The sequence below is a fragment of the Salmo salar genome, chromosome ssa04, assembly GCF_905237065.1.
Source record: "Salmo salar chromosome ssa04, Ssal_v3.1, whole genome shotgun sequence".
Lineage (NCBI taxonomy): Eukaryota > Metazoa > Chordata > Actinopteri > Salmoniformes > Salmonidae > Salmo > Salmo salar.
Genome location: NC_059445.1, coordinates 7,510,228 through 7,532,140, shown reverse-complemented (window position 1 = coordinate 7,532,140; position 21,913 = coordinate 7,510,228). Strand labels below are relative to the sequence as shown.

Genomic DNA, 21,913 nt, shown 5'->3' with positions numbered 1-21,913 from the left:
AGAGGTACCAGTGGAGACGCATATCAGAGTAACTACTCAACTACTAGTCACTGAAGTTAGAATCATACAGTAGATATTACCATTAGGAGTCAGGTAGAAAGGTAATCATAATGTTAGGATGGATGACTGAGTCAACAGACAGGTTATTGCACTAAACAAGGTTGTTGAAGAAAACAAGGTTATTGAAGAAAACCAGAACACAGCAATGAGGAGTGAAGAGTGAGACCCATCGCTCAGGTAAGAACTAAGGAATCTATCACACACTGACAAAGACTTACACAAATACATGACACAGAAACATGGATAAAAAAGAATATTTTTTTTAGATACACTGCGCCAAAAAATAAAAGGGAACACTTAAACAACACAATGTAACTCCAAGTCAATCACACTTCTGTGAAATCAAACTGTCCACTTAGGAAGCAACACTGATTGACAATAAATTTCACATGCTGTTGTGCAAATGGAATAGACAACAGGTGGAAATTATAGGCAATTAGCAAGACACCCCCAATAAAGGAGTGGTTCTGCAGGTGGTGACCACAGACCACTTCTCAGTTCCTATGCTTCCTGGCTGATGTTTTGGTCACTTTTGAATGCTGGCGGTGCTTTCACTCTAGTGGTAGCATGAGACGGAGTCTACAACCCACACAGGTGGCTCAGGTAGTGCAGCTCATCCAGGATGGCACATCAATGCGAGCTGTGGCAAGAAGGTTTGCTGTGTCTGTCAGCGTAGTGTCCAGAGCATGGAGGCGCTACCAGGAGACAGGCCAGTACATCAGGAGACGTGGAGGAGGCCGTAGGAGGGCAACAACCCAGCAGCAGGACCGCTACCTCCGCCTTTGTGCAAGGAGGAGCACTGCCAGAAATGACCTCCAGCAGGCCACAAATGTGCATGTGTCTGCTCAAACGGTCAGAATCAGACTCCATGAGGGTGGTATGAGGGCCCGACGTCCACAGGTGGGGGTTGTGCTTACAGCCCAACACCGTGCAGGACGTTTGGCATTTGCCAGAGGACACCAAGATTGGCAAATTCGCCACTGGCGCCCTGTGCTCTTCACAGATGAAAGCAGGTTCACACAGCACATGTGACAGAGTCTGGAGACGCCGTGGAGAACGTTCTGCTGCCTGCAACATCCTCCAGCATGACCGGTTTGGCGGTGGGTCAGTCATGGTGTGGGGTGGCATTACTTTGGGGGGCCGCACAGCCCTCCATGTGCTCGCCAGAGGTAGCCTGACTGCCATTAGGTACCGAGATGAGATCCTCAGACCCCTTGTGAGACCATATGCTGGTGCAGTTGGCCCTGGGTTCCTCCTAATGCAAGACAATGCTAGACCTCATGTGGCTGGAGTGTGTCAGCAGTTCCTGCAAGAGGAAGGCATTGATGCTATGGACTGGCCCGCCCATTGCCCAGACCTGAATCCAATTGAGCACATCTGGGACATCATGTCTCGCTCCATCCACCAATGCCACGTTGCACCACAGACTGTCCAGGAGTTGGCGGATGCTTTAGTCCAGGTCTGGGAGGAGATCCCTCAGGATACCATCTGCCACCTCATCAGGAGCATGCCCAGGTGTTGTAGGGAGGTCATACAGGCACGTGGAGGCCACCCACACTACTGAGCCTCATTTTGACTTGTTTTAAGGAAATTACATCAAAGTTGGATCAGCCTGTAGTGTGGTTTTCCACTTTAATTTTGAGTGTGACTCCAAATCCAGACCTCCATGGGTTGATACATTGGATTTCCATTGATTATTTTTGTGTGATTTTGTTGTCAGCACATTCAACTATGTAAAGAAAAAAGTATTTAATAAGATCATTTCATTCATTCAGATCTAGGATGTGTTATTTTAGTGTTCCCTTAATTTTTTGGAGCAGTGTATATTTATATTATCTTCTAAAGGACAATCAGCAGTTGAAACTAAAAGAAAGCGTACTCCCCACCCCTGTTTCGATAAATAGCTGAAATATAAACCACTCAATTCCATAAACAGCACTATGGATGCAAGAAATGGCCATCCATTATATAAAAAATGATAGTTGAGGCTATATAGTTACTTTGTTTACAAACAATGTATGAAAACAAGTATATATTTGGGGTTCTGATGGGGTACAACAGTTAAAGAAAGTCATGAGGCATTTATAAATTATATTGTTCAAGAATCAAATCGGGACATATCATAAATGTTTAAGACAAAAAAATTGATGTAGCAACTGCAGATTTCACTTTAAATATGCAAATAGATGCCTTTTGTTTTTGATATATTTAGGACTAGCTAAATACTTGCCAGCCATTCTAAAACTGGCTGAAGCTCTTTGTTAAGTGTTGCAGTGATTTCCCTTGCTGTGGTAGCTGCCTTGTATAATGTTGAATCATCAGCATACATTGACACACAGGCTTTACTCAGTGCTAGTGGTAGGTCATTAGTAAAAACTGAAAAAAGTTAAGGGCCTAGAAAGCTGCTCTGGGGTATCCCAGACTACCTGGTTTATGTTAGAGGCTTCCAATAAGATAAACAGTAGGTAATTAAAGTCCCCTGTATATATATATTCAACATTTTCATTAGTGATATAGAGTTGTAACAGACATTTATAAGAAGCTTTATGTGTCTGGTGTATGTGGGTGGAACTTAAATTAGATATTTACCTGATTTGTTGGATATCTAACAATTATTTACTTAACAAACAGTATGATATTTATTTCCTGCTAATGCTGTATTTTATGGTCTCCACTCTAACACTCTGCAGCTAATCTGGGCGTATGGTTTTATTAGGGATAGCTTGAGCTGACAATTGGCAGCTGGCAATCCAGCGACAGGATGTGGGGTGGTTGTAATTGGGATAGAGAGGACTAGAACAAAGGCCTCAATGGTCCTTAGACATCCTGGCATCTGGGAAATTAGGCCAAGGTCAGGGGTTAAGATAACGCCAGGTGCAGATAAAGACAGGATGAGCCCAAAGTGGCTTATGGTGCCCCCCAAACTATATGGGAGGTGTGGAACCAAGCATTCTAGGTATTCCCTATATAAACTGTGCATTGTCTGTAAAGGATAAGCTCTCAGCTTAACAGTCAGTCAAGACTGTTGGGCTGACGGTTTCATTATTGCAATAATTAATCGATATTAAATAAAGATGATTGTTTGAATAAATGACCAACTGTCTCTAAGTACTGAATTTCCATGACAAACTTCCCCCAGTAGACGTGGATGTTACTCAGGAATCTGATAAAAAGGTGAAAAGAAGTGGAAGAAGGTGACCAGCTACAGATCAATTACAACAACCTGACTAAGGAGAGAGACCAGCTACAGACCAATTACAACAACCTGACTAAGGAGAGAGACCAGCTACAGACCAATTACAACACCCTGACTAAAGAGAGAGACCAGTTATAACAACCTGACTAAAGAGAGTGACCAGCTACAACAACCTGAAAAAAGAGAGAGACCAGCTACAAACTGACTGAAGAGAGAGACCAGCTACATAGGGAGAGAGATGATCATGAGAAAGTTCTCTAATCGTTTACTTAATAAATGATCATGAGAAAGAGGTTTTCCATTTATAAGACCAACACAGCTGCAGAGAGTGACCAACTACAGACCAGCTACAACACCCTGACTAAAGAGAGAGACCAGCTACAACAACCTGAAAAAAGAGAGACCAGCCTCCACACCCTGACTAAAGATATAGAAAACTTAAAGCCTATTTAACACAAGCTGACTGAGGAGAGAGAGAGATCAGCTAGAGATCAGATACAACAACCTGACTAAAGAGAGTATATGATCATGACGTCAATTGCACATGCCTCATATGCAGAAAACTTGTGTTTGTGTTGTTTAATAATAAGAGGTGCAGAATAATAAAAAGTAAAATGTTTTTGTCTTGTAGAACAAACCTGTCCTGAATGCTGGCAGAAGTTTGAATCCAGTTGGTACTTCCTGTCTACTGAGACTAAAACCTGGAATGAGAGCAGAGAGGACTGTCTGGAGAGAGGAGCAGACCTGGTGATCATAAACAGTGATATGGAACAGGTGAGTGAGTGAGAATTTTAACAAAAGCACAAATTAATAAATAAAGTAACAATGTCCTTGAACATGGTCTACCAGATTTCTGATCAAATGTGATTGGACCTTTAAAGTGTGACCTGCAGTTGGACACAGAGGGCAGAACAGAAAGCTGCACAGACAGAGCCGCACACTGCACACAGTCAGAACCACACGCACGCACAAACACACGCACATCTGTGAAGTTCCCCTTTCAAACCTCTGCTAAAAGATGCAGACAGATTTCTTACAAACTTCTGAATATTTCCTCAAACTGATGTCACACAGACAGTATAGAGGAAAAAATTCCCCTATTTGGCCATCGATTGCTAGTCATGGAGTGCAAGCCATAATGTCACTTCCTTATGAACAATGCCACAAACAGGCCTTGCGAAATATGACGTCCTGCTTGAAAGTGATTGGGTACTTAAAACATTCTATCAACTGCAGTCGACCACAGACAGTCATCAGAGAGGTACCAGTGGAGACGCATATCAAAGCAAATACTCAACTACTAGTCATCATTCAGTAGATATTACCATTAGGAGTCAGTTAGAAAGGTAATCATACAGTAGATATTACCATTAGGAGTCAGTTAGAAAGGTAATCATAAGTAAGTTAATAGTATAAGTAAATGCAAAAATAATGTATATTACAATAAGAAGCCAAACAGACTGAATTAGTTGATTCATTGATTGGGGTAATCATTGATAGTCGGTACAGTTAGTTAAGATGGCCAACTACGTCAACAAACAGGTGATTGAATTAAATGAAGTTACTGAAGAAAACCAGAACAGAGCAACGAGGAGCATGAAGAGTGAGACCCAACTCTCAGGTAAGGACAAATAATTCTGTGTATCTTATCCTCTCTCACACACACTGTAACACACACCTAACAATGCAGGCATGAACCGAATGCACAAAACACACACTAATACCACATAATAGAAAAACACTTGTACATTTTTATTGTTCTGTCTTCTGGGTGGTTCAGTTGGTATGGAGCTGGTTCAGTTGGTATGGAGCTTCGGGTTCAAAACATGCTGGGGTGACGTTCACTAAAATGTATCAATTCAATGTATTTTTTCACTTCAATTTTAAAAACGATTAGGAACTTTTTAAATATACGATTATTTGAAAATAACCTCTTTAAACAACAGCACAGTGGACACCCCGCCGGGGTTGTAAAAATGTAACCACTCTCAAATTCATAGACAGAGCTACAGTATGTTTTCAAGGACTGATCATCCACGAGATCAAAATGATAGTTTCAACCATCTGAGGCTACACAGTGTTTGTTTACAATTCCATGGTAGAACAAACTTATATTTGGGGTCCTGATGGGGTTAGAAAGTTAAACTAAGTTCATAGAGCATTTACGTTTTAAGTTCCATTCTTCAGAATCAATGGGGAAATATCATTCATTTAAATGTAAAAAAATAATGTGATATTGCAGATTGCCCCTTTAAATCATGCTAAAGTTACATGTAATTTCTTCATACAGTAGCTTCCTGTTTTCAGAATTGAGATTTACATTTACATTACATTACATTTAAGTCATTTAGCAGACGCTCTTATCCAGAGCGACTTACAAAATGGTGCATTCACCTTATGATATCCAGTGGAACAACCACTTTACAATAGTGCATCTAAATCTTTTAAGGGGGGGGGGTTAGAAGGATTACTTTATCCTATCCTAGGTATTCCTTAAAGAGGTGGGGTTTCAGGTGTCTCCGGAAGGTGGTGATTGACTCCGCTGTCCTGGCGTCGTGAGGGAGCTTGTTCCACCATTGGGGTGCCAGAGCAGCGAACAGTTTTGACTGGGCTGAGCGGGAACTGTGCTTCCTCAGAGGTAGGGGGGCCAGCAGGCCAGTGGTGGATGAACGCAGTGCCCTTGTTTGGGTGTAGGGCCTGATCAGAGCCTGAAGGTATGGAGGTGCCGTTCCCTTCACAGCTCCGTAGGCAATCACCATGGTCTTGTAGCGGATGCGAGCTTCAATTGGAAGCCAGTGGAGAGAGCGGAGGAGCGGGGTGACGTGAGAGAACTTGGGAAGGTTGAACACCAGACGGGCTGCGGCGTTCTGGATGAGTTGTAGGGGTTTAATGGCACAGGCAGGGAGCCCAGCCAACAGCGAGTTGCAGTAATCCAGACGGGAGATGACAAGTGCCTGGATTAGGACCTGCGCCGCTTCCTGTGTGAGGCAGGGTCGTACTCTGCGAATGTTGTAGAGCATGAACCTACAGGATCGGGTCACCGCCTTGATGTTAGTGGAGAACGACAGGGTGTTGTCCAGGATCACGCCAAGGTTCTTAGCACTCTGGGAGGAGGACACAAGGGAGTTGTCAACCGTGATGGCGAGATCATGGAACGGGCAGTCCTTCCCCGGGAGGAAGAGCAGCTCCGTCTTGCCGAGGTTCAGCTTGAGCTGGTGATCCGTCATCCACACTGATATGTCTGACAGACATGCAGAGATGCGATTCGCCGCCTGGTTATCAGAAGGGGGAAAGGAGAAGATTAATTGTGTGTCGTCTGCATAGCAATGATAGGAGAGACCATGTGAGGATATGACAGAGCCAAGTGACTTGGTGTATAGCGAGAATAGGAGAGGGCCTAGAACAGAGCCCTGGGGGACACCAGTGGTGAGAGCGCATGGTGCGGAGACAGATTCTCGCCACGCCACCTGGTAGGAGCGACCTGTCAGGTAGGACGCAATCCAAGCGTGGGCCGCGCCGGAGATGCCCAACTCGGAGAGGGTGGAGAGGAGGATCTGATGGTTCACAGTATCAAAGGCAGCAGATAGGTCTAGAAGGATGAGAGCAGAGGAGAGAGAGTTAGCTTTATGATGACAGCACTCTTGAGCAAACTCTTCCTGCCAACCCTAAATCGGTGGAAAGCCAATGGCGCAATGGAAATGTTTGTTTCTCAAAGTTCTAATCATAATCGTTAGTGATGTAGGAGGATATGTGTTGTGTTTTAATCATAGTGCGTGTTCCTCTGCAGATGAAAGAACAAGACTCTACAGGCTGGCTGCTGTGTGTTTTGGAGTGCTGTGTGTTCTACAAGTCATTCTCAACATCTCCCTGAGACTGGCTTTCTGTGAGTGAGCCTGTATCCCAAATGACACCCTACTAGTGGACTAGTCAATAGCAATGCATTAAATAGGGATTTGGGATGCTATTCCACGTGCATTCGGAAAGTATTCAGACCCCTTGACTTTTTCCACATTTTGTTACGTTACAGCCTTTCTCTAAAGATGTATTTTTTCCTCATCAATCCACAAACAATAGCCAATAACGACAAAGAAAAAACATGTTTTTAGAATGTTTTGCAATTTACTAACAATGAAAAACTGAAGCACCTTTGGCAGCTATTACAGTCTAAAGTCATCTTTGGTATGGCATTCAGGCCAAAAAGTTCATTCTTGGTTTTATCAGAGAAGAGAATCTTGTTTCTCATGGACTGAGAGTCCTTCAGTTGTCTTATGGCAAGCTCCAAAAGGGCTGTTAAGTGCCTTTTACTGAGGAGTGGCTTCAGTCTGGCCACTCTACCATAAAGGCCTGATTGGTGGAGTGCTGCAGAGATGATTGTCTTTCTGGAAGCTTCTCTGATTTCCACAGAGGAACTATGGAGCTCTGTCATAGTGAACATTGGGTTCTTGGTCACCTCCCTGACCAAGGCCCTTCTCCCCCGATTGCTCAGTTTGGCCGGGAGGCCAGCTCTAGGAAGAGTCTTGGTGGTTCTAAACTTCTTCCATTTAAGAATGATGGAGGCCACTGTGTTCTTAGGGACCTTCAGTGCTGCAGAAATGTTTTGGTACCCTTCCCCAGATCTGTGCCTCGACACAATGCTGTCTCGTAGTTCTAATAATTCCTTCAACCTCATGGCTTGGTTTTTAATCTGTCATGCACTTTCAACTGTGGGACCTTATATAGACAGGTGTGTGCCTTTCCAAATCATGTCCAATCAATTGAATTTACCACAAGTGGACTCCAATCCTGTTGTAGAAACATCTCAAGGATGAACAATGGAAACAGCATGCACCTGAGCTCAATTTCGAGTCTCATAGCAAAGGGTCTGAATACTTATGTAAATATGGTATTTCTGTTTTTATTTTCAATAAATTCAAATCAAATAAAACAAAATTGTGTTAGTCACATGCGCCAAATACAACAAGTGTAGACCTTACAGTGAAATGCTTACTTAACTTCTTACATCTAGATGTTCCGCTAGCATTCCCACCCAAAATTTCTGGTGAATTTACTAAATTACTCATCATAAACGTTGACAAAATACATAAATTATTTTAAGAATTATAGATACAGAACTCCTTTATGCAATCGCTATGTCAGATTTTAAAATAGCTTTTCGGCGAAAGCACATTTTGCAATATTCTGAGTACATAGCTCAGCCATCACAGGCTAGCTATTCAGACACCCGCCAACTTCGGGGTCACCTAAACTCAGAATTACTATTAGAAAATTTGTATTACCTTTGCAGTTCTTCGTCAGAATGCACTCCCAGGACTGCTACTTCCACAACAAATGTTGTTTTTGTTCCAAATAATCCATAGTTATGTGCAAATATCTCAGTTTTGTTTGTGCGTTCAGGGCACTATCCAAAGGGTAACGCGCATCGCCAAGGGTAACGCATATCGAAACAAAAAAATTCAAAATGTTCCATTACCGTACTTCGAAGCATGTCAAACGGTGTTTAAAATCTATTTTTATGCTATTTTTCTTGTAAAATAGCAATAATATTCCAACCGGACAATGTTGTATTCATTCAAAGAGGAAAATAAAAAATTGCGAGGTCTCGTGAATGCGCATCTCCAGTCTCTGAGTCACCAGACAGACCACTCAGAAACTGACCTGCTATACTTTGCCCAGAGACAGGAGACGTGTCAATCCGCTTTCCGAAGGCTTTAGAGAGCCAATGGAAGCCTTAGAAAGTGTCACGTAACAGCTCAGATACTGTAATTTTGATAGAGATGCAACAGAAGGACTACAATTTCACAGACAGGCCACTTCCTGCCTGGAATCTTCTCAGGTTTTTGCCTGCCATATGAGTTCTGTTATACTCACAGACATCATTCAAACAGTTTTAGAAACTTTAGAGTGTTTCTATCCAAATCTACTAATTGTATGCATATTCTAGTTTCTGGGCAAGAGAACCAGATTAAATCGGGTACGTTTTTTTAAGCCGGCCGTGAAAATACTGCCCCCTATTCACATCAGGTTAAGAGCCCCTAACCAACAGGGCAGTTTCAAAAAATACAGAAAAGAATAAGAGATAAAAGTAACAAGTAAATAAAGAGCAGCAGTAAAAAATAATATATACAGGTGTGTGCCGGTACAGAGTCAATTCGCAGGGGCACCGGTTAGTTGAGGTAGTATGTATACGTAGGTAGAGTTAATTAAAGTGACTATGCATAGATGACAACAGAGAGTGGCAGTGGTGTGGAAAGGGGATGAGGGCAATGCAAATAGTCTAGGTAGTCATTTGACTAGATGTTCAGGAGTCTTATGGCTTGGGGGTAGAAGCTGTTTAGAAGCCTCTTGGACCTAGACTTGGCGCTCCGGTACCGCTTGCAGTGTGGTAGCAGAGAGAACAGTCTATGACTAGGGTGGCTGGAGTCTTTGACAATTTTTAGGGCCTTCCTCTGACACCGCCTGGTATAGAGGTCCTGGATGGCAGGAAGCTTGGCCCCAGTGATGTACTAGTCTGGTCGCACGACCCTCTGTAGTGACTTGCGGTCGGAGGCTGAGCAGTTGCCTCACCCGGCACTGATACAGCCAGTAAGGATGCTCTTGATAGTGCAGCTAGACCCTGTGTTGAGGATCAGCGTGGCAGATGTGTAGTTGCCTACCCTCACCACCTGGGGGTGGCCCGTCAGGAAGTCCAGGATCCAGTTGCAGAGAGAGGTGTTTAGTCCCAGGGTCCTTCGCTTATTGATGAGCTTTAAGGGCACTATGGTGTTGAACGCTGAGCTGTAGTCAATGAATAGAATTCTCACATAGGTGTTCCTTTTGTCTAGGTGGGAAAGGGCCGTGTGGAGTGCAATAGAGACAGCATCATCTGTGGATCTGTTGGGGCGGTATGCAAATTGGAGTGGGTCTAGGGTTTCTGGTTGATGGTGTTGATGTGAGCCATGACCAGCCTTTCAAAGCACTTCATGGCTACAGCCATGAGTGCTACGGGTTGGTAGTCATTTCGGCAGGTTACCTTAGTGTTCTTGGGCACAGGCACTATGGTGGTCTGCTTAAAACATGTTGGTATTACAGACTCGGACAGGGAGAGGTTGAAATGTCAGTGAAGACACTTGCTACACGTCCTGGTAATCCGTCTGGCCCTGCGGTCTTGTGAATGTTGACCTGTCTAAAGGTCTTTATCACATTGGCTACGGAGAGCATGATCACAGTCTTCCGGTACAGCTAGTGCTCTCATGCATGTTTCAGGGTATAACGGGATTTCTCATAAGCTTCCGGGTTAGAGTCCCGCTCCTTGAAAGCGGCAGCTCTAGCCTTTAGCTCAGTGTGGATGCTGCCTGTAATCCATGGCTTCTGGTTGGGGTATGTACGTACGGTCACTGTGGGGACGACATCATCGATGCACTTATTGATGAAGCCAATGACAGATGAGGTGTACTCCTCAATGCCATTGAAGGAATCCCGGAAGGTATTCCAGTCTGTGCTAGCAAAAGTCCTGTAGCTTAGCATCTGCTTCATCTGACCACTTTTTTTTATTGATCTAGTCACTGGTGCTTCCTGCTATAATTTTTGCTTGTAAGCAGGAAACAGCAGGATGGAATTATGGTCAGATTTGCCAAACGGAGGGTGAGGGAGATTTTTGTATGCATCTCTGTGGGGCGTATAGGTGGTCCAAAGTTATTTTCCCTCTGGTTACACATTTAACATGCTGATAGAAATTTGGTAAAACTGATATAAGTTTCCCTGCATTAAAGTTCCCGGCTACTAGGAGCGCATTCTCTGGATGAGTGTTTTCTTGTTTGCTTATGGCAGAATACAGCTCATTCAATGCTATCTTTGTGCCAGCCTCTGACTGTGGTCGTATGTAAACAGCTACAAAGAATATAGATGAAAACTCTCTGTAGGTAGTGTGGCCTGCAGCTTATCGTGAGAAACTCTACCTCAGGTGAGCAATAGCTCGAGATTTCCTTAGATATAGTGCACCAGCTGTTGTTTACAAAAATACATAGACCGCCGCCCCTTGTCTTACCAGATGCCGCAGTTCTATCCTGCTGGTACATCGTATAGCCAGACAGCTGTATGTTGATTTTGTCTTCGTTCAGCCACGACTCCGTGAAGCATAAGATGTTATATATTTGATGTAAATGTATAAGATGTTATAGATTTACAAAAATTACAAAACCTGTTTTTGTTTGTCATGAGAATTGTGTGTAGATTGATGAAGAAAAAAAATATTTTAATCCATATCCAGAATAAGGCTGTAACGTAACAAAATGTGGAAAAAGGAAAGGGGTCTGAATACTTTCCGAATGTACTGTAATGCATTAGTTTTGACCAGGGCCCATAGGACAGATATGTATTTCATTATCACACTATAGTTATGTTCTCACAAAGCAAGGATCACAATTCAGACTTAGACGTTACATAACTTGTGGGACCAGTAGTTTGTCAATATTGTTGACACACAAAACAAAATGTTGATTTCATTATTACTGAAACAGGATCCAAGTGGTATATATAAAGATCCAGTCAATTTGGAAAATTGGAGGGCTCTTACACTTCAGTGTTGAGATGCAAACATTCTAGCTAAATGCTTGGCGCATAGAAATTAAAAGGTTTTGACAGATACTATTCATCCTAATCAGACAGGTTTTTTTACATGGATGATACATTGGAGATAATATAAGACCAGTACTGGAAACAATAGAATATTATGAAATGTTAGAAAAACCTGGCCTGCTTTTCATAGCTGATTTTGAAAAGGCTTTTGATAACGTATGACTGGAGTTTATATATAAATGCATGGAATACTTCGATTTTGGAGAATCTCTTATAAAATGGGTTAAAGTTATGTATAGTAACCCTCGGTGTAAAATAGTAAATAATGGCTACATCTCAGAAAGTTTTAAATTGTCAAGAGGAGTAAAACAGGGTTGTCCACTATCGAGCATATCTATTTATTATTGCCATCGAAATGTTAGCTGTTAAAATTAGATTCAACAATAATATTAAGGGATCAGAAATCCGTGGCTTAAAAACAAAGGTGTCATTGTACGCTGATGATTCATGTTTTCTTTTAAAACCACAATTAGAATCTCTCCACAGCCTCTTACAGGATCTAGATACTTTTTCTAACCTCTCTGTATTAAAACCAAATGATGATAAGTGTTGATGATAATGATGATATTATGTATTGGATCACAACAAAAATTCAACTTTTACATTACCGTGTAGTTTACCAATAAAATGGTCCGACGGGGATGTGGACATACTCGGTATACATATCCCGAAAGAAAGAAATGATCTCACTCCAATCAATAGAAAATGAATAGAAAGTTAGCAAAAATAGATAAGATCTTGTTACCATGGAAAGGAAAATACCTGTCTATTTGTGGAAAAATCATCCTGATTAACTCTTTAGTCATATCACAGTTGAACTATTTGCTTATTGTTTTGCCTACACCTAGTGACCTGCTTTTTAAATTATATGAACAAAAAATATTCCATTTTATTTGGAATGGCAAGCCAGACAAAATATACCAAATTTATATTTATATAACGAACATCAATTTGGAGGGCAGAAATGATTAAATACAAAAGTTATACTTAAATCTGAAATGGTTCTCCAGCAAATTACTGTAGTAACAATGTCTCACCCCATGTTCAAGAATGGCCTTTTCCCTTTATTCAGATTGCAACTGCTCACTTCCGGTTATATTAAAGCGTATTCATCTCCAAAATATCGTTATTTTTTAATCAAGCCTTAGAAAGTTGGTTGCAGTTTCAGTTAAATCCATCTGAAAAGAAAGAACAAATAAATCAACAAATATTGTGGTTAAACTCAAGTATACTAACTGAAAAAAAAATGTATTTTTCGAAGAAATGTTTAAAAAAGGTATAATTTTAGTGAATGACGTCATAAATAGGACTGGTGGAGTTATGTCACACATGCAGATAACACAGACATATGGAAATGTCTGCTCTAACCAAATTTACATACCAACTGATTGCAGCATTGCCACAAAAATGGAAGAGGCAAGTTGAAGGGGGAAAAAGTAAAGAACTTGTCTGTCAGCCCTGCATTAAAAAACAAAAATGGTTAATGAAATTTGTGAGAAATAAAAATAAAAGCACCAAAAAATTGACAGCTGCGCCATATAAATTACAAAATAGTGGGGAAGAGACTTTCAATGTACCGATTCCATGGCACATGGTTTATGAATTGACACGCAAAACAACGGCGGATTCAAAACTCACATTTTTCAATTTGCAACCAATTGCAACCAATAGAATGTTATTTCTATGGGGGATACAATCTTCCCAGCTCTGCAGATTTTGCTGCGAGGAGGCAGAGTCATTAGATCATTTATTTTGGTACTGTCCATATGTTCTGTAGCTCATTCTTGGTCACACTTCCAGGAATGGCTGAAGAATTGCAAGATTTACCTAGAACTAACGCTGCAGATAGCAGTACTGGGTGATTTGAAAAGTCAGAGTCAATCGATCAAAAATATAATTATTATTTTAGAAAAAATGTATCTTTAATTTACATTCTCTAGAAACTATGAGAATAGAAAGGTTCAGTACTTTTGTGAAGCATCCCAGCACAGTTGAAAAATATATTGCAAATAGAAATCCCTAATGCATGGTGTTAAGAGATTGATGGGAGAAGTTGAACGGAGCTGAAGGGTGGGACCAATAACAACAAGATAACAAACGTAAAACATACAGGGTCTGTAAAATGTGTACAGGTCCAGAAATGTTGTGAAATAGCAGAGTTACAAATAGAAATCAAACTGGATGGACATCAGAAATAGAGGAAGGCCAGGACTGAGAACAAACAAAATATAACTTTTGTCAAATAGATTGTGTCTGTAAAATATGTATAAACTGAAGGTAGAAGCTTAAATGTTAATGTGTATTAGTTTACTCCAATTGGAGGAGGGGTGGTAGGGTCTGTGGGGAATAATAAAGGTGTATTATAAAATGTTTATGTGTGTATATATATATATATATATATATATATATATATATATATATATATATATATATATATATATGTATGATATGTATGTATGTATATGTATATATCTAGATAGATATATATTTACCAAAAACATATATGGGGGATTGGAAATGATGCAGACAATTACATTGATGGAAGCAACAATCTGTCCTCAATATTAAAACTGATCCACCCCCCCCAAAAATAGAAAAAATAATAATGTTGACATTGTCCACAGAGAACGTAGTAACTACTGTAACTGGTGCCCTTGGCCATGTGTAAGTCACTGAACATGGTGTACATTGTAAACACCACAACCAGGACTGTGTCCCAAATGGCACCCTATCCTCTTTAAAGGGCACTACTTTTGACCAGGGTACATAGGGCTTTGGTCCATGGTACTGCACTATAGAAGGAATAGGGTGTCATTTGGGATGCATGACATGCAGGAACTTCTTTGTTTTTCAGCCGGCTCTAATAAAGAGAGAAACCAGTTAGAGGCCTGTTACAACACCACTGGCCTTGCGCAAGAGAGAGACCAGCCAGATACCAGTAGTGGTATCATTGACCTGTGTACAGACAGGGACCAGCTGCAGAGGGAGAGAGACCAGTGTCGGAAGAACATGAACCAGCTAGAGAGGGAGAGAGGCCAGTTACTGAGGGACAGAGACCAGTCAGAGAATACAGAGGACAAAAAACAGTTACAGGAGCGTTACAATGCCCTGACTAAAGACAGGGACTTGTTGAGAAACAAGGTCAGTGTTCTGACCAATGAGAAGGTGGCGCTGGAGAAGAGGATTTCTGAGCGTGGTAAGTAGTCAAGTCAGTCACTAGGGCTGCATCCCTCTTCTCTACCTTTCATTCTCCCAAACTGTGAATTTGCAGCCTGACCTGAAAGATAGTAAATGTAAATCTGTGACACTCAGAATAGTATGATATGTTACGTTTGGTATGATTACATAAGATAGGTTACTTAAGGCAAAAACAAAAAGAGGAAGGATGGGTGGCCATATTATGCAACCCAAAGGTTGCATGTTCGAATCACATCATGGACGACTTCAGTATCTGTAACTTATTAGCAACTTTGCAACTACTTGCCACTTTGAACTACTTTGTCACAATATACTTAGCATGTCAGCTAACCATTCCCTTAACTCTAACCCTAACCCCTAACCCTAACCTTAATCTCTAACCTAGTTTAGGTTAGCATTCTAGCCACATAGCTAACATTAGCTACAACAAAGTGAAAACATATCATAAGTAACTGATGATTGACGTACACAAAATAATACACACCATGTGAAATGTAACATATCATACTAAATGGAGGGACACAGATTTATGTTTACCATGTTACGTCCAGGGTGGAACTTGCAGTGTGCACTTGGACACTGTGTGCAGTACACACCAATCATGGATTCACCAATAGTTAAATGACAATGTAAAAAAATATTCAATACAATAAACAATGTGTTATATATATTCACATATTATGTACATTTCTTCATCAGGGATAAACATTTGTCTGAAAATCGGGAAACCTTGTCCAGAGGGTTGGAGGCTCTTGGGATCCAGCTGTTACTTCCTGTCGACTCAGATGAAAACCTGGGAGGAGAGCAGACTGGACTGTCTGAACAGAGGAGCATATTTAGTGATCATAAACAGCTTGGAGGAACAGGTGAGTGAGTGAGTGAGTGAGTGAGTGAGTGAGTGAGTGAATCAAACATCTCTTGGTCAGTAATGTATCTTCCAGTATTTAACACGTGTAGTCTATAGTAGTTGACAATATCAGTATCTTTCTCACCAACAGCAGTTTCTCTTGGACGTCAATAAGAGAGGCTGGATTGGTCTGACTGACTCTGTTACTGAGGGGACCTGGAAATGGGTGGACGACACCCCACTGACCACCCCAAGGTAACAGACTACTGCTTTATAATAACACTGACCATCCCAAGGTAAGAGACTACTGCTCTATAATAACACTGACCACCCCAAGGTAAGAGACTACTCCTCTATAATAACACTGACCACCCCAAGGTTAGAGACTACTGCTCTATAATAACACTGACCACCCCAAGGTAAGAGACTACTGCTCTATAATAACACTGACCACCTCAAGGTAAGAGACTACTGCTCTATAATAACACTGACCACCCCAAGGTAAGAGACTACTGCTCTAAAAACACTGACCACCTCAAGGTAAGAGACTACTGCTCTAAAAACACTGACCACCCCAAGGTAAGAGACTACTGCTCTAAAAACACTGACCACCCCAAGGTAAGAGACTGCTGCTCTAAAAAAGGAGTAGGACTGATTCTCTGTGTTGCTCATAATCCAATGAGTACAAGGTGAGATATGATCCTCCAGGTGTATGGAGACTTTTACCAAATGACATATTGTTTCAAATCATATTTCAACTCATAGATGTCATTCTACAAGCACTAAAGATATATCATAGAAACCAAGTACTATTTGCATATGAACATTATATAAAAAAGAATACAAATAAAGTTGTGTTTGTAGGTCCAAGCTTGATGAGGTATCCTCAAGATTGACTGTTTACTTTGACATTTTTTGTTGTTGATTTTTGCGCTGACTGTATGCAATGGCTCTCTTGCACTGGTTCTATGCACACTCACTAGATTCTACCCACACACTCACTAGACTCTACCCACACACTCACTAGACTCTACCCACACACTCACTAGACTCTACCCACATACTCACTAGACTCTACCCACATACTCACTAGACTCTACCCACATACTCACTAGATTCTACCCACACACTCACTAGACTTTACCCACACACTCACTAGACTCTACCCACATACTCACTAGACTCTACCCACATACTCACTAGAATCTACCCACACACACTCACTAGAATCTACCCACATACTCACTAGATTCTACCCACACACTCACTAGAATCTACCCACATACTCACTAGACTCTACCCACATACTCACTAGACTCTACCCACACACTCACTAGACTCTACCCACACACTCACCAGACTCTACCCACACACTCACCAGACTCTACCCACACACTCACCAGACTCTACCCACACACTCACCAGACTCTACCCACACACTCACTAGACTCTACCCACACACTCACTAGACTCTACCCACACACTCACTAGACTCTACCCACACACTCACTAGACTCTACCCACACACTCACACACTCAGACATACTACACTGATACTCCAACACACACACTACACACACACACTCAAAACACACACAACCACACACACACACACACACACACTTTTCACATGCAGTGCTGCTACTCTGTTTATTATCTATCCTGATTGCCTAGTCCCTTTTACCCCTACCTACATGTACATATTACCTAAATTATCTCAACTACCTCGTACCCTTGCACATTGACTCGGTACCGGTATTCCTTGTTGTTGTTATTTTATTGTGTTAATATTTTCCTTTTTCTATTTAGCTAATTTTTTTTTTTTATCTGACATTTTAACTCTGCATTGTTGGGAAAGGACCCGTAAGTAAGCATTTCACGGTAAAGTCTACACCTGTTGTATTCAGAGCATGTGACAAATCTTTAGCATTTTATTTTCTCTGTCTTGTTTACCCTGTAGTTACTGGTACTCACCGCAGCCTGATAATGGTGGTGACAACCCAGCAAATGGGGAGGAGGACTGTGTTGAGCTGAACACAGAAACATGGCATCCTGTAAAAGCATGGAATGACCAATCATGTGAAGACAATCGTTACTGGATTTGTGAAAAAAGTGTTTAACAACACCATGACAACAGAGGAGGCAGGTGGGAGGGCATGCGGGCTCATTGTAATTGCTGGAATGCAATTTATGGACCGGTATCAAACGCATCAAACATATATAAAACACATGTTTGACTCCGTTCCATGAATTCCATTCCAGCCATTACAATGAGCCTGTCCTCCTATAGCTCCTCCCACCAGCCTCCTCACATGACACCATACTGTAACACAGATACAGATACCTGCGCGGCCGAAATGAAGCAGCTTGCACTCTTGGCCTCGCACGCTAGCAGAAACATAACACTGTGTTTCATATCTTACTGCTTTCTTCAGTGCGCTGTGCTCTCCTGACACCAAATAATCAATCCTTTTTAATATTAATTCAATGGATTGGCGATTGCATTGTCTGTGGATCTATTGGTGCGGAAAGCAAATTGAAGTGGGTCTAGGGTGTCAGGTAAAGTAGAGGTGATATGATCCTTGACTAGTCTCTCAAAGCACTTCATGATTACAGAAGTGAGTGCTACAGGCGATAGTCATTTAGTTCAGTTACCTTTGTTTTCTTGGGTACAGGAACAATGGTGGCCATCTTGAAGCATGTAGGGACAGCAGACTGGGTTAGGGAGAGATTGAATATGTCCATAAAATTTGAGATAATTTCTGTTCCTTAAAGATAATAGCAGTTCACTCAATCTTAAACCCGATGAACATTCAACTGTCAAATGGGACTTAGATGAAGATCACATCAAATGTCATGACCAATTTATGCAGAAGTCCAGGTAATTCCAAAGGGTTCACATACTTTTTCTTGCCACTGTATCACTAACCACAATACCTTTGTTCTCTCTCTGTTCTCCTGTACGCTCCTCTGTCTGTCCTGTGGACCTCTGTCTCTCTATGTAGATGCAGAATAATATCAGTGCATTTGCAATTGTATTGTAAACACACAAAATCTATGCACTTACTCCTGCAATTAGAACGACTGTCTCTGTGTTTGCTGAGCTGCATCTCTCACCCTCTTTCTCAAGAAGAAATTCTGTATGTCCATCTTGTTTTTTCAACAGATAATTGAGCTGACGTTACCAAAAGTAGCTAGTGTCATGTTAGTCATTGATGCCCCTCAAGTTAGCTAGCTAGCTGGGTTTATTAGCAATTTTTTGTATATTTGGACAGTAATTGATTAGACAGTAATTGGTTAGTGATACTATTTGGGTGGTGAACAGAGCTCCAGCAGTTGGATTTAGTGTCCAGTGTCCAAAAAGCTAATCTGGGTTGTCCCTAACGTTAGTTAGCTAGTTTAACGTAATCTGTCAGTGCAGCTTTTGAGTCAACATGTTGAATTGTAGCTAAATTACTCAAATCTGGTTTACTGTGAGGTCAATAACTCTGAATAGCCTCATCATGGGCTAACAAAAGTAGCTAGCTATAGTAGTAGCAAGCTAAGAAAGTTTACCTCCGGTTCTCCTTCTCATCTTTGTACGCTCTCCCTCAGAGAATGAACAGATGCCCGACAACATATTAATTATTTGGACGAATCAAAATGACTTTGAAAACAACTTTGACTCCACAGTATACAGAAATGCTGGTTTTAGGTACCACTAAAAAAGGCAGGCCAGGGCTCATGATTGGAGTATTTATTGCAGTGTGTAATGCAGTGTAACCTAGTTTGCTGTACACCCTCCCAGCAGGGCGAAAGACTCGGGCTGAGGCAAAATCCTTCATGGCTAATGCCAAAGAAAGCCCAGTTCTAGTGGCATCAATTTTCTCTATAGTTTAAGAGTGTGTAGACATACTGTAATCTGTAAAATGCTTGTATTCAATGTTTTTAATATAAACATGTTATGTGATTTGCCATAGGCTTGTGATTTTTCCATGATCAATTATTACATAAACTGCTTTAATAATAAGAAGAATTAAGGCACAGATGAATAAATAAAGGAAACGTCCTTTAACAAGGTCTACCAGCTTCCTGATTGAATGTGATTGGATTGTTAAAACAGTGTGACCTGGACACACACAGAGGGCAGAGAGGTACTGAGATGGCACACACACACACACACACACACACACACACACACACACACACACACACACACACACACACACACACACACACACACACACACACACACACACTGTGTTCTGTGAAGTTTACCTTTTAAACCTCTGATTAAGATGCAGACAGATTTTCTACATACACTTTGAAATAACTCCTCACACTGACGTCACACACAGACAGTATTTAAAAAGGCCATTAGTGGCATAGAGAGAGAGAGTCATAATGTGAACTCCATTTGAAGGCCAGTCAAAGTGATAGGATGAAAGACTGCACTCGTCACTACTTGTTGTCAAGCAGCTATCATGTTATATCACTCTGTTTAGAATATCCTGTTAGGTCTACCAACTTCCTGCTTGAAGGTGATTGGATTCTTAAAACATTCTATCAACTGTAGTGGACCTCAGACAGACAACAGAGAGGAACCTGGTGGAGATGCACATCAGAGTAACTACTCAACTACTAGTCACTGAAGTTCAAATCAAATGTATTTATATAGCCCTTCTTTCATCAGCTGATATCTCAAAGTGCTGTACAGAAACCCAGCCTAAGACCCCAAACAGCAAGCAATGCAGGTGTAGAAGCACAGTGGCTAGGAAAAACTCCCTAGAAAGGCCAACACCCAGGAAGAAACCTAGAGAGGAACCAGGCTATGAGGGGTGGCCAGTCCTCTTCTGGCTGTGCCGGGTGGAGATTATAACAGAACATGGTCAAGATGTTCAAATGTTCATAAATGACCAGCATGGTCAAATAATAATAATCACAGTTGTTGAGGGTGCAACAAGTCAGCACCTCAAGAGTAAATGTCAGTTGGCTTTTCATAGCCGATCATTGAGAGTATCTATACCGCTCCTGCTGTCTCTAGAGAGTTGAAAACAGCAGGTCTGGGACAGGTAGCACGTCCGGTGAACAGGTCAGGGTTCCATAGCCGCAGGCAGAACAGTTGAAACTGGAGCAGCAGCATGGCCAGGTGGACTGGGGACAGCAAGGAGTCATCATGTCAGGTAGTCCTGAGGCATGGTCCTAGGGCTCAGGTCCTCCGAGAGAGAGAAAGAAAGAAAAGAGAGAAAGAGAGAATTAGAGAGAGCATACTTAAATTCACACAGGACACCGGATAAGACAGGAGAAATACTCCAGATATAACAGACTGACCCTAGCCCCCCGACACATAAACTACTGCAGCAGCAGAGACACTGTTAGAACAAGTTAGAATCATACAGTAGATATTACCATTAGGAGCCAGTTAGAAAGGTAATCATACAGTAGATATTACCATTAGGAGTCAGTTAGAAAGGTAATCATACAGTAGATATTACCATTAGGAGTCAGTTAGAAAGGTAATCATACAGTAGATATTCCCATTAGGAGTCAGTTAGAAAGGTAATCATACAGTAAGTTAATACTGTAAGTAAAAGTAAGTTTTATATATATATATATATATCATATATATTACAAAAAGAGGTCAGACAGACCTAATTGATTGATTGGGGTAATCATTGATATTCGGTACTGTTAGTTAAGATGGCCGACTACATCAACAAACAGGTGATTGAATTAAAGAAAGTTACTGAAGAAAACTGGAACAGAGCAACAAGTGTGAAGACTAAGACCCATCTCTCATGTACAAAGAATTATCTATTTTTCACTCTCACACAGACACGGATGCAGGCAGGTATGCAGGCATGAACCTGCATACCTGTGTGTGGTGGTGGTACCTTACTGGTCATCAGGCTACAGAGGATGGTGGGACTATCTGTGTTCATATCCACAGTACTGGATGTGTGAAAAAGGCCTCTTGTAGGTACTGCTGTTTAAGGAACTCTGAAGACAAATTATATATT

The 21,913-nt window shown here is 41.4% G+C and overlaps 1 protein-coding gene across 2 annotated transcripts; it reads left to right on the top strand.

Moving 5' to 3' along the window:
* The first annotated feature begins 9 nt into the window (after positions 1-9).
* Positions 10-19,975, top strand: LOC123742408 (C-type lectin domain family 4 member M-like). Of its 2 annotated transcripts, XM_045716399.1 has the most exons (7): positions 10-93; positions 4,595-4,877; positions 7,044-7,139; positions 14,724-15,065; positions 15,767-15,933; positions 16,066-16,169; positions 17,875-19,975. In XM_045716399.1, the coding sequence occupies exons 2-7, from the start codon at positions 4,775-4,777 to the stop codon at positions 18,032-18,034; spliced, it is 972 nt and encodes a 323-aa protein (XP_045572355.1). In that variant the 5' UTR covers positions 10-93; positions 4,595-4,774; the 3' UTR covers positions 18,035-19,975. The 2 variants fall into 2 exon arrangements, with proteins under 2 accessions (XP_045572355.1, XP_045572356.1); XM_045716400.1 differs by lacking the exon at positions 10-93 and having other exon boundaries at positions 3,892-4,877.
* Positions 19,976-21,913: the final 1,938 nt, after the last annotated feature.

Bases quoted from the DNA above. Each gene is read 5' to 3' on its own strand.
- LOC123742408 (XM_045716399.1), top strand. From the start codon at position 4,775: ATGGCCAACTACGTCAACAAACAGGTGATTGAATTAAATGAAGTTACT. The intron at 15,934-16,065 runs GTGAGTGAGTGA...TCTCACCAACAG, and splicing joins TAAACAGCTTGGAGGAACAG to CAGTTTCTCTTGGACGTCAA. The intron at 16,170-17,874 runs GTAACAGACTAC...TTTACCCTGTAG, and splicing joins ACCCCACTGACCACCCCAAG to TTACTGGTACTCACCGCAGC.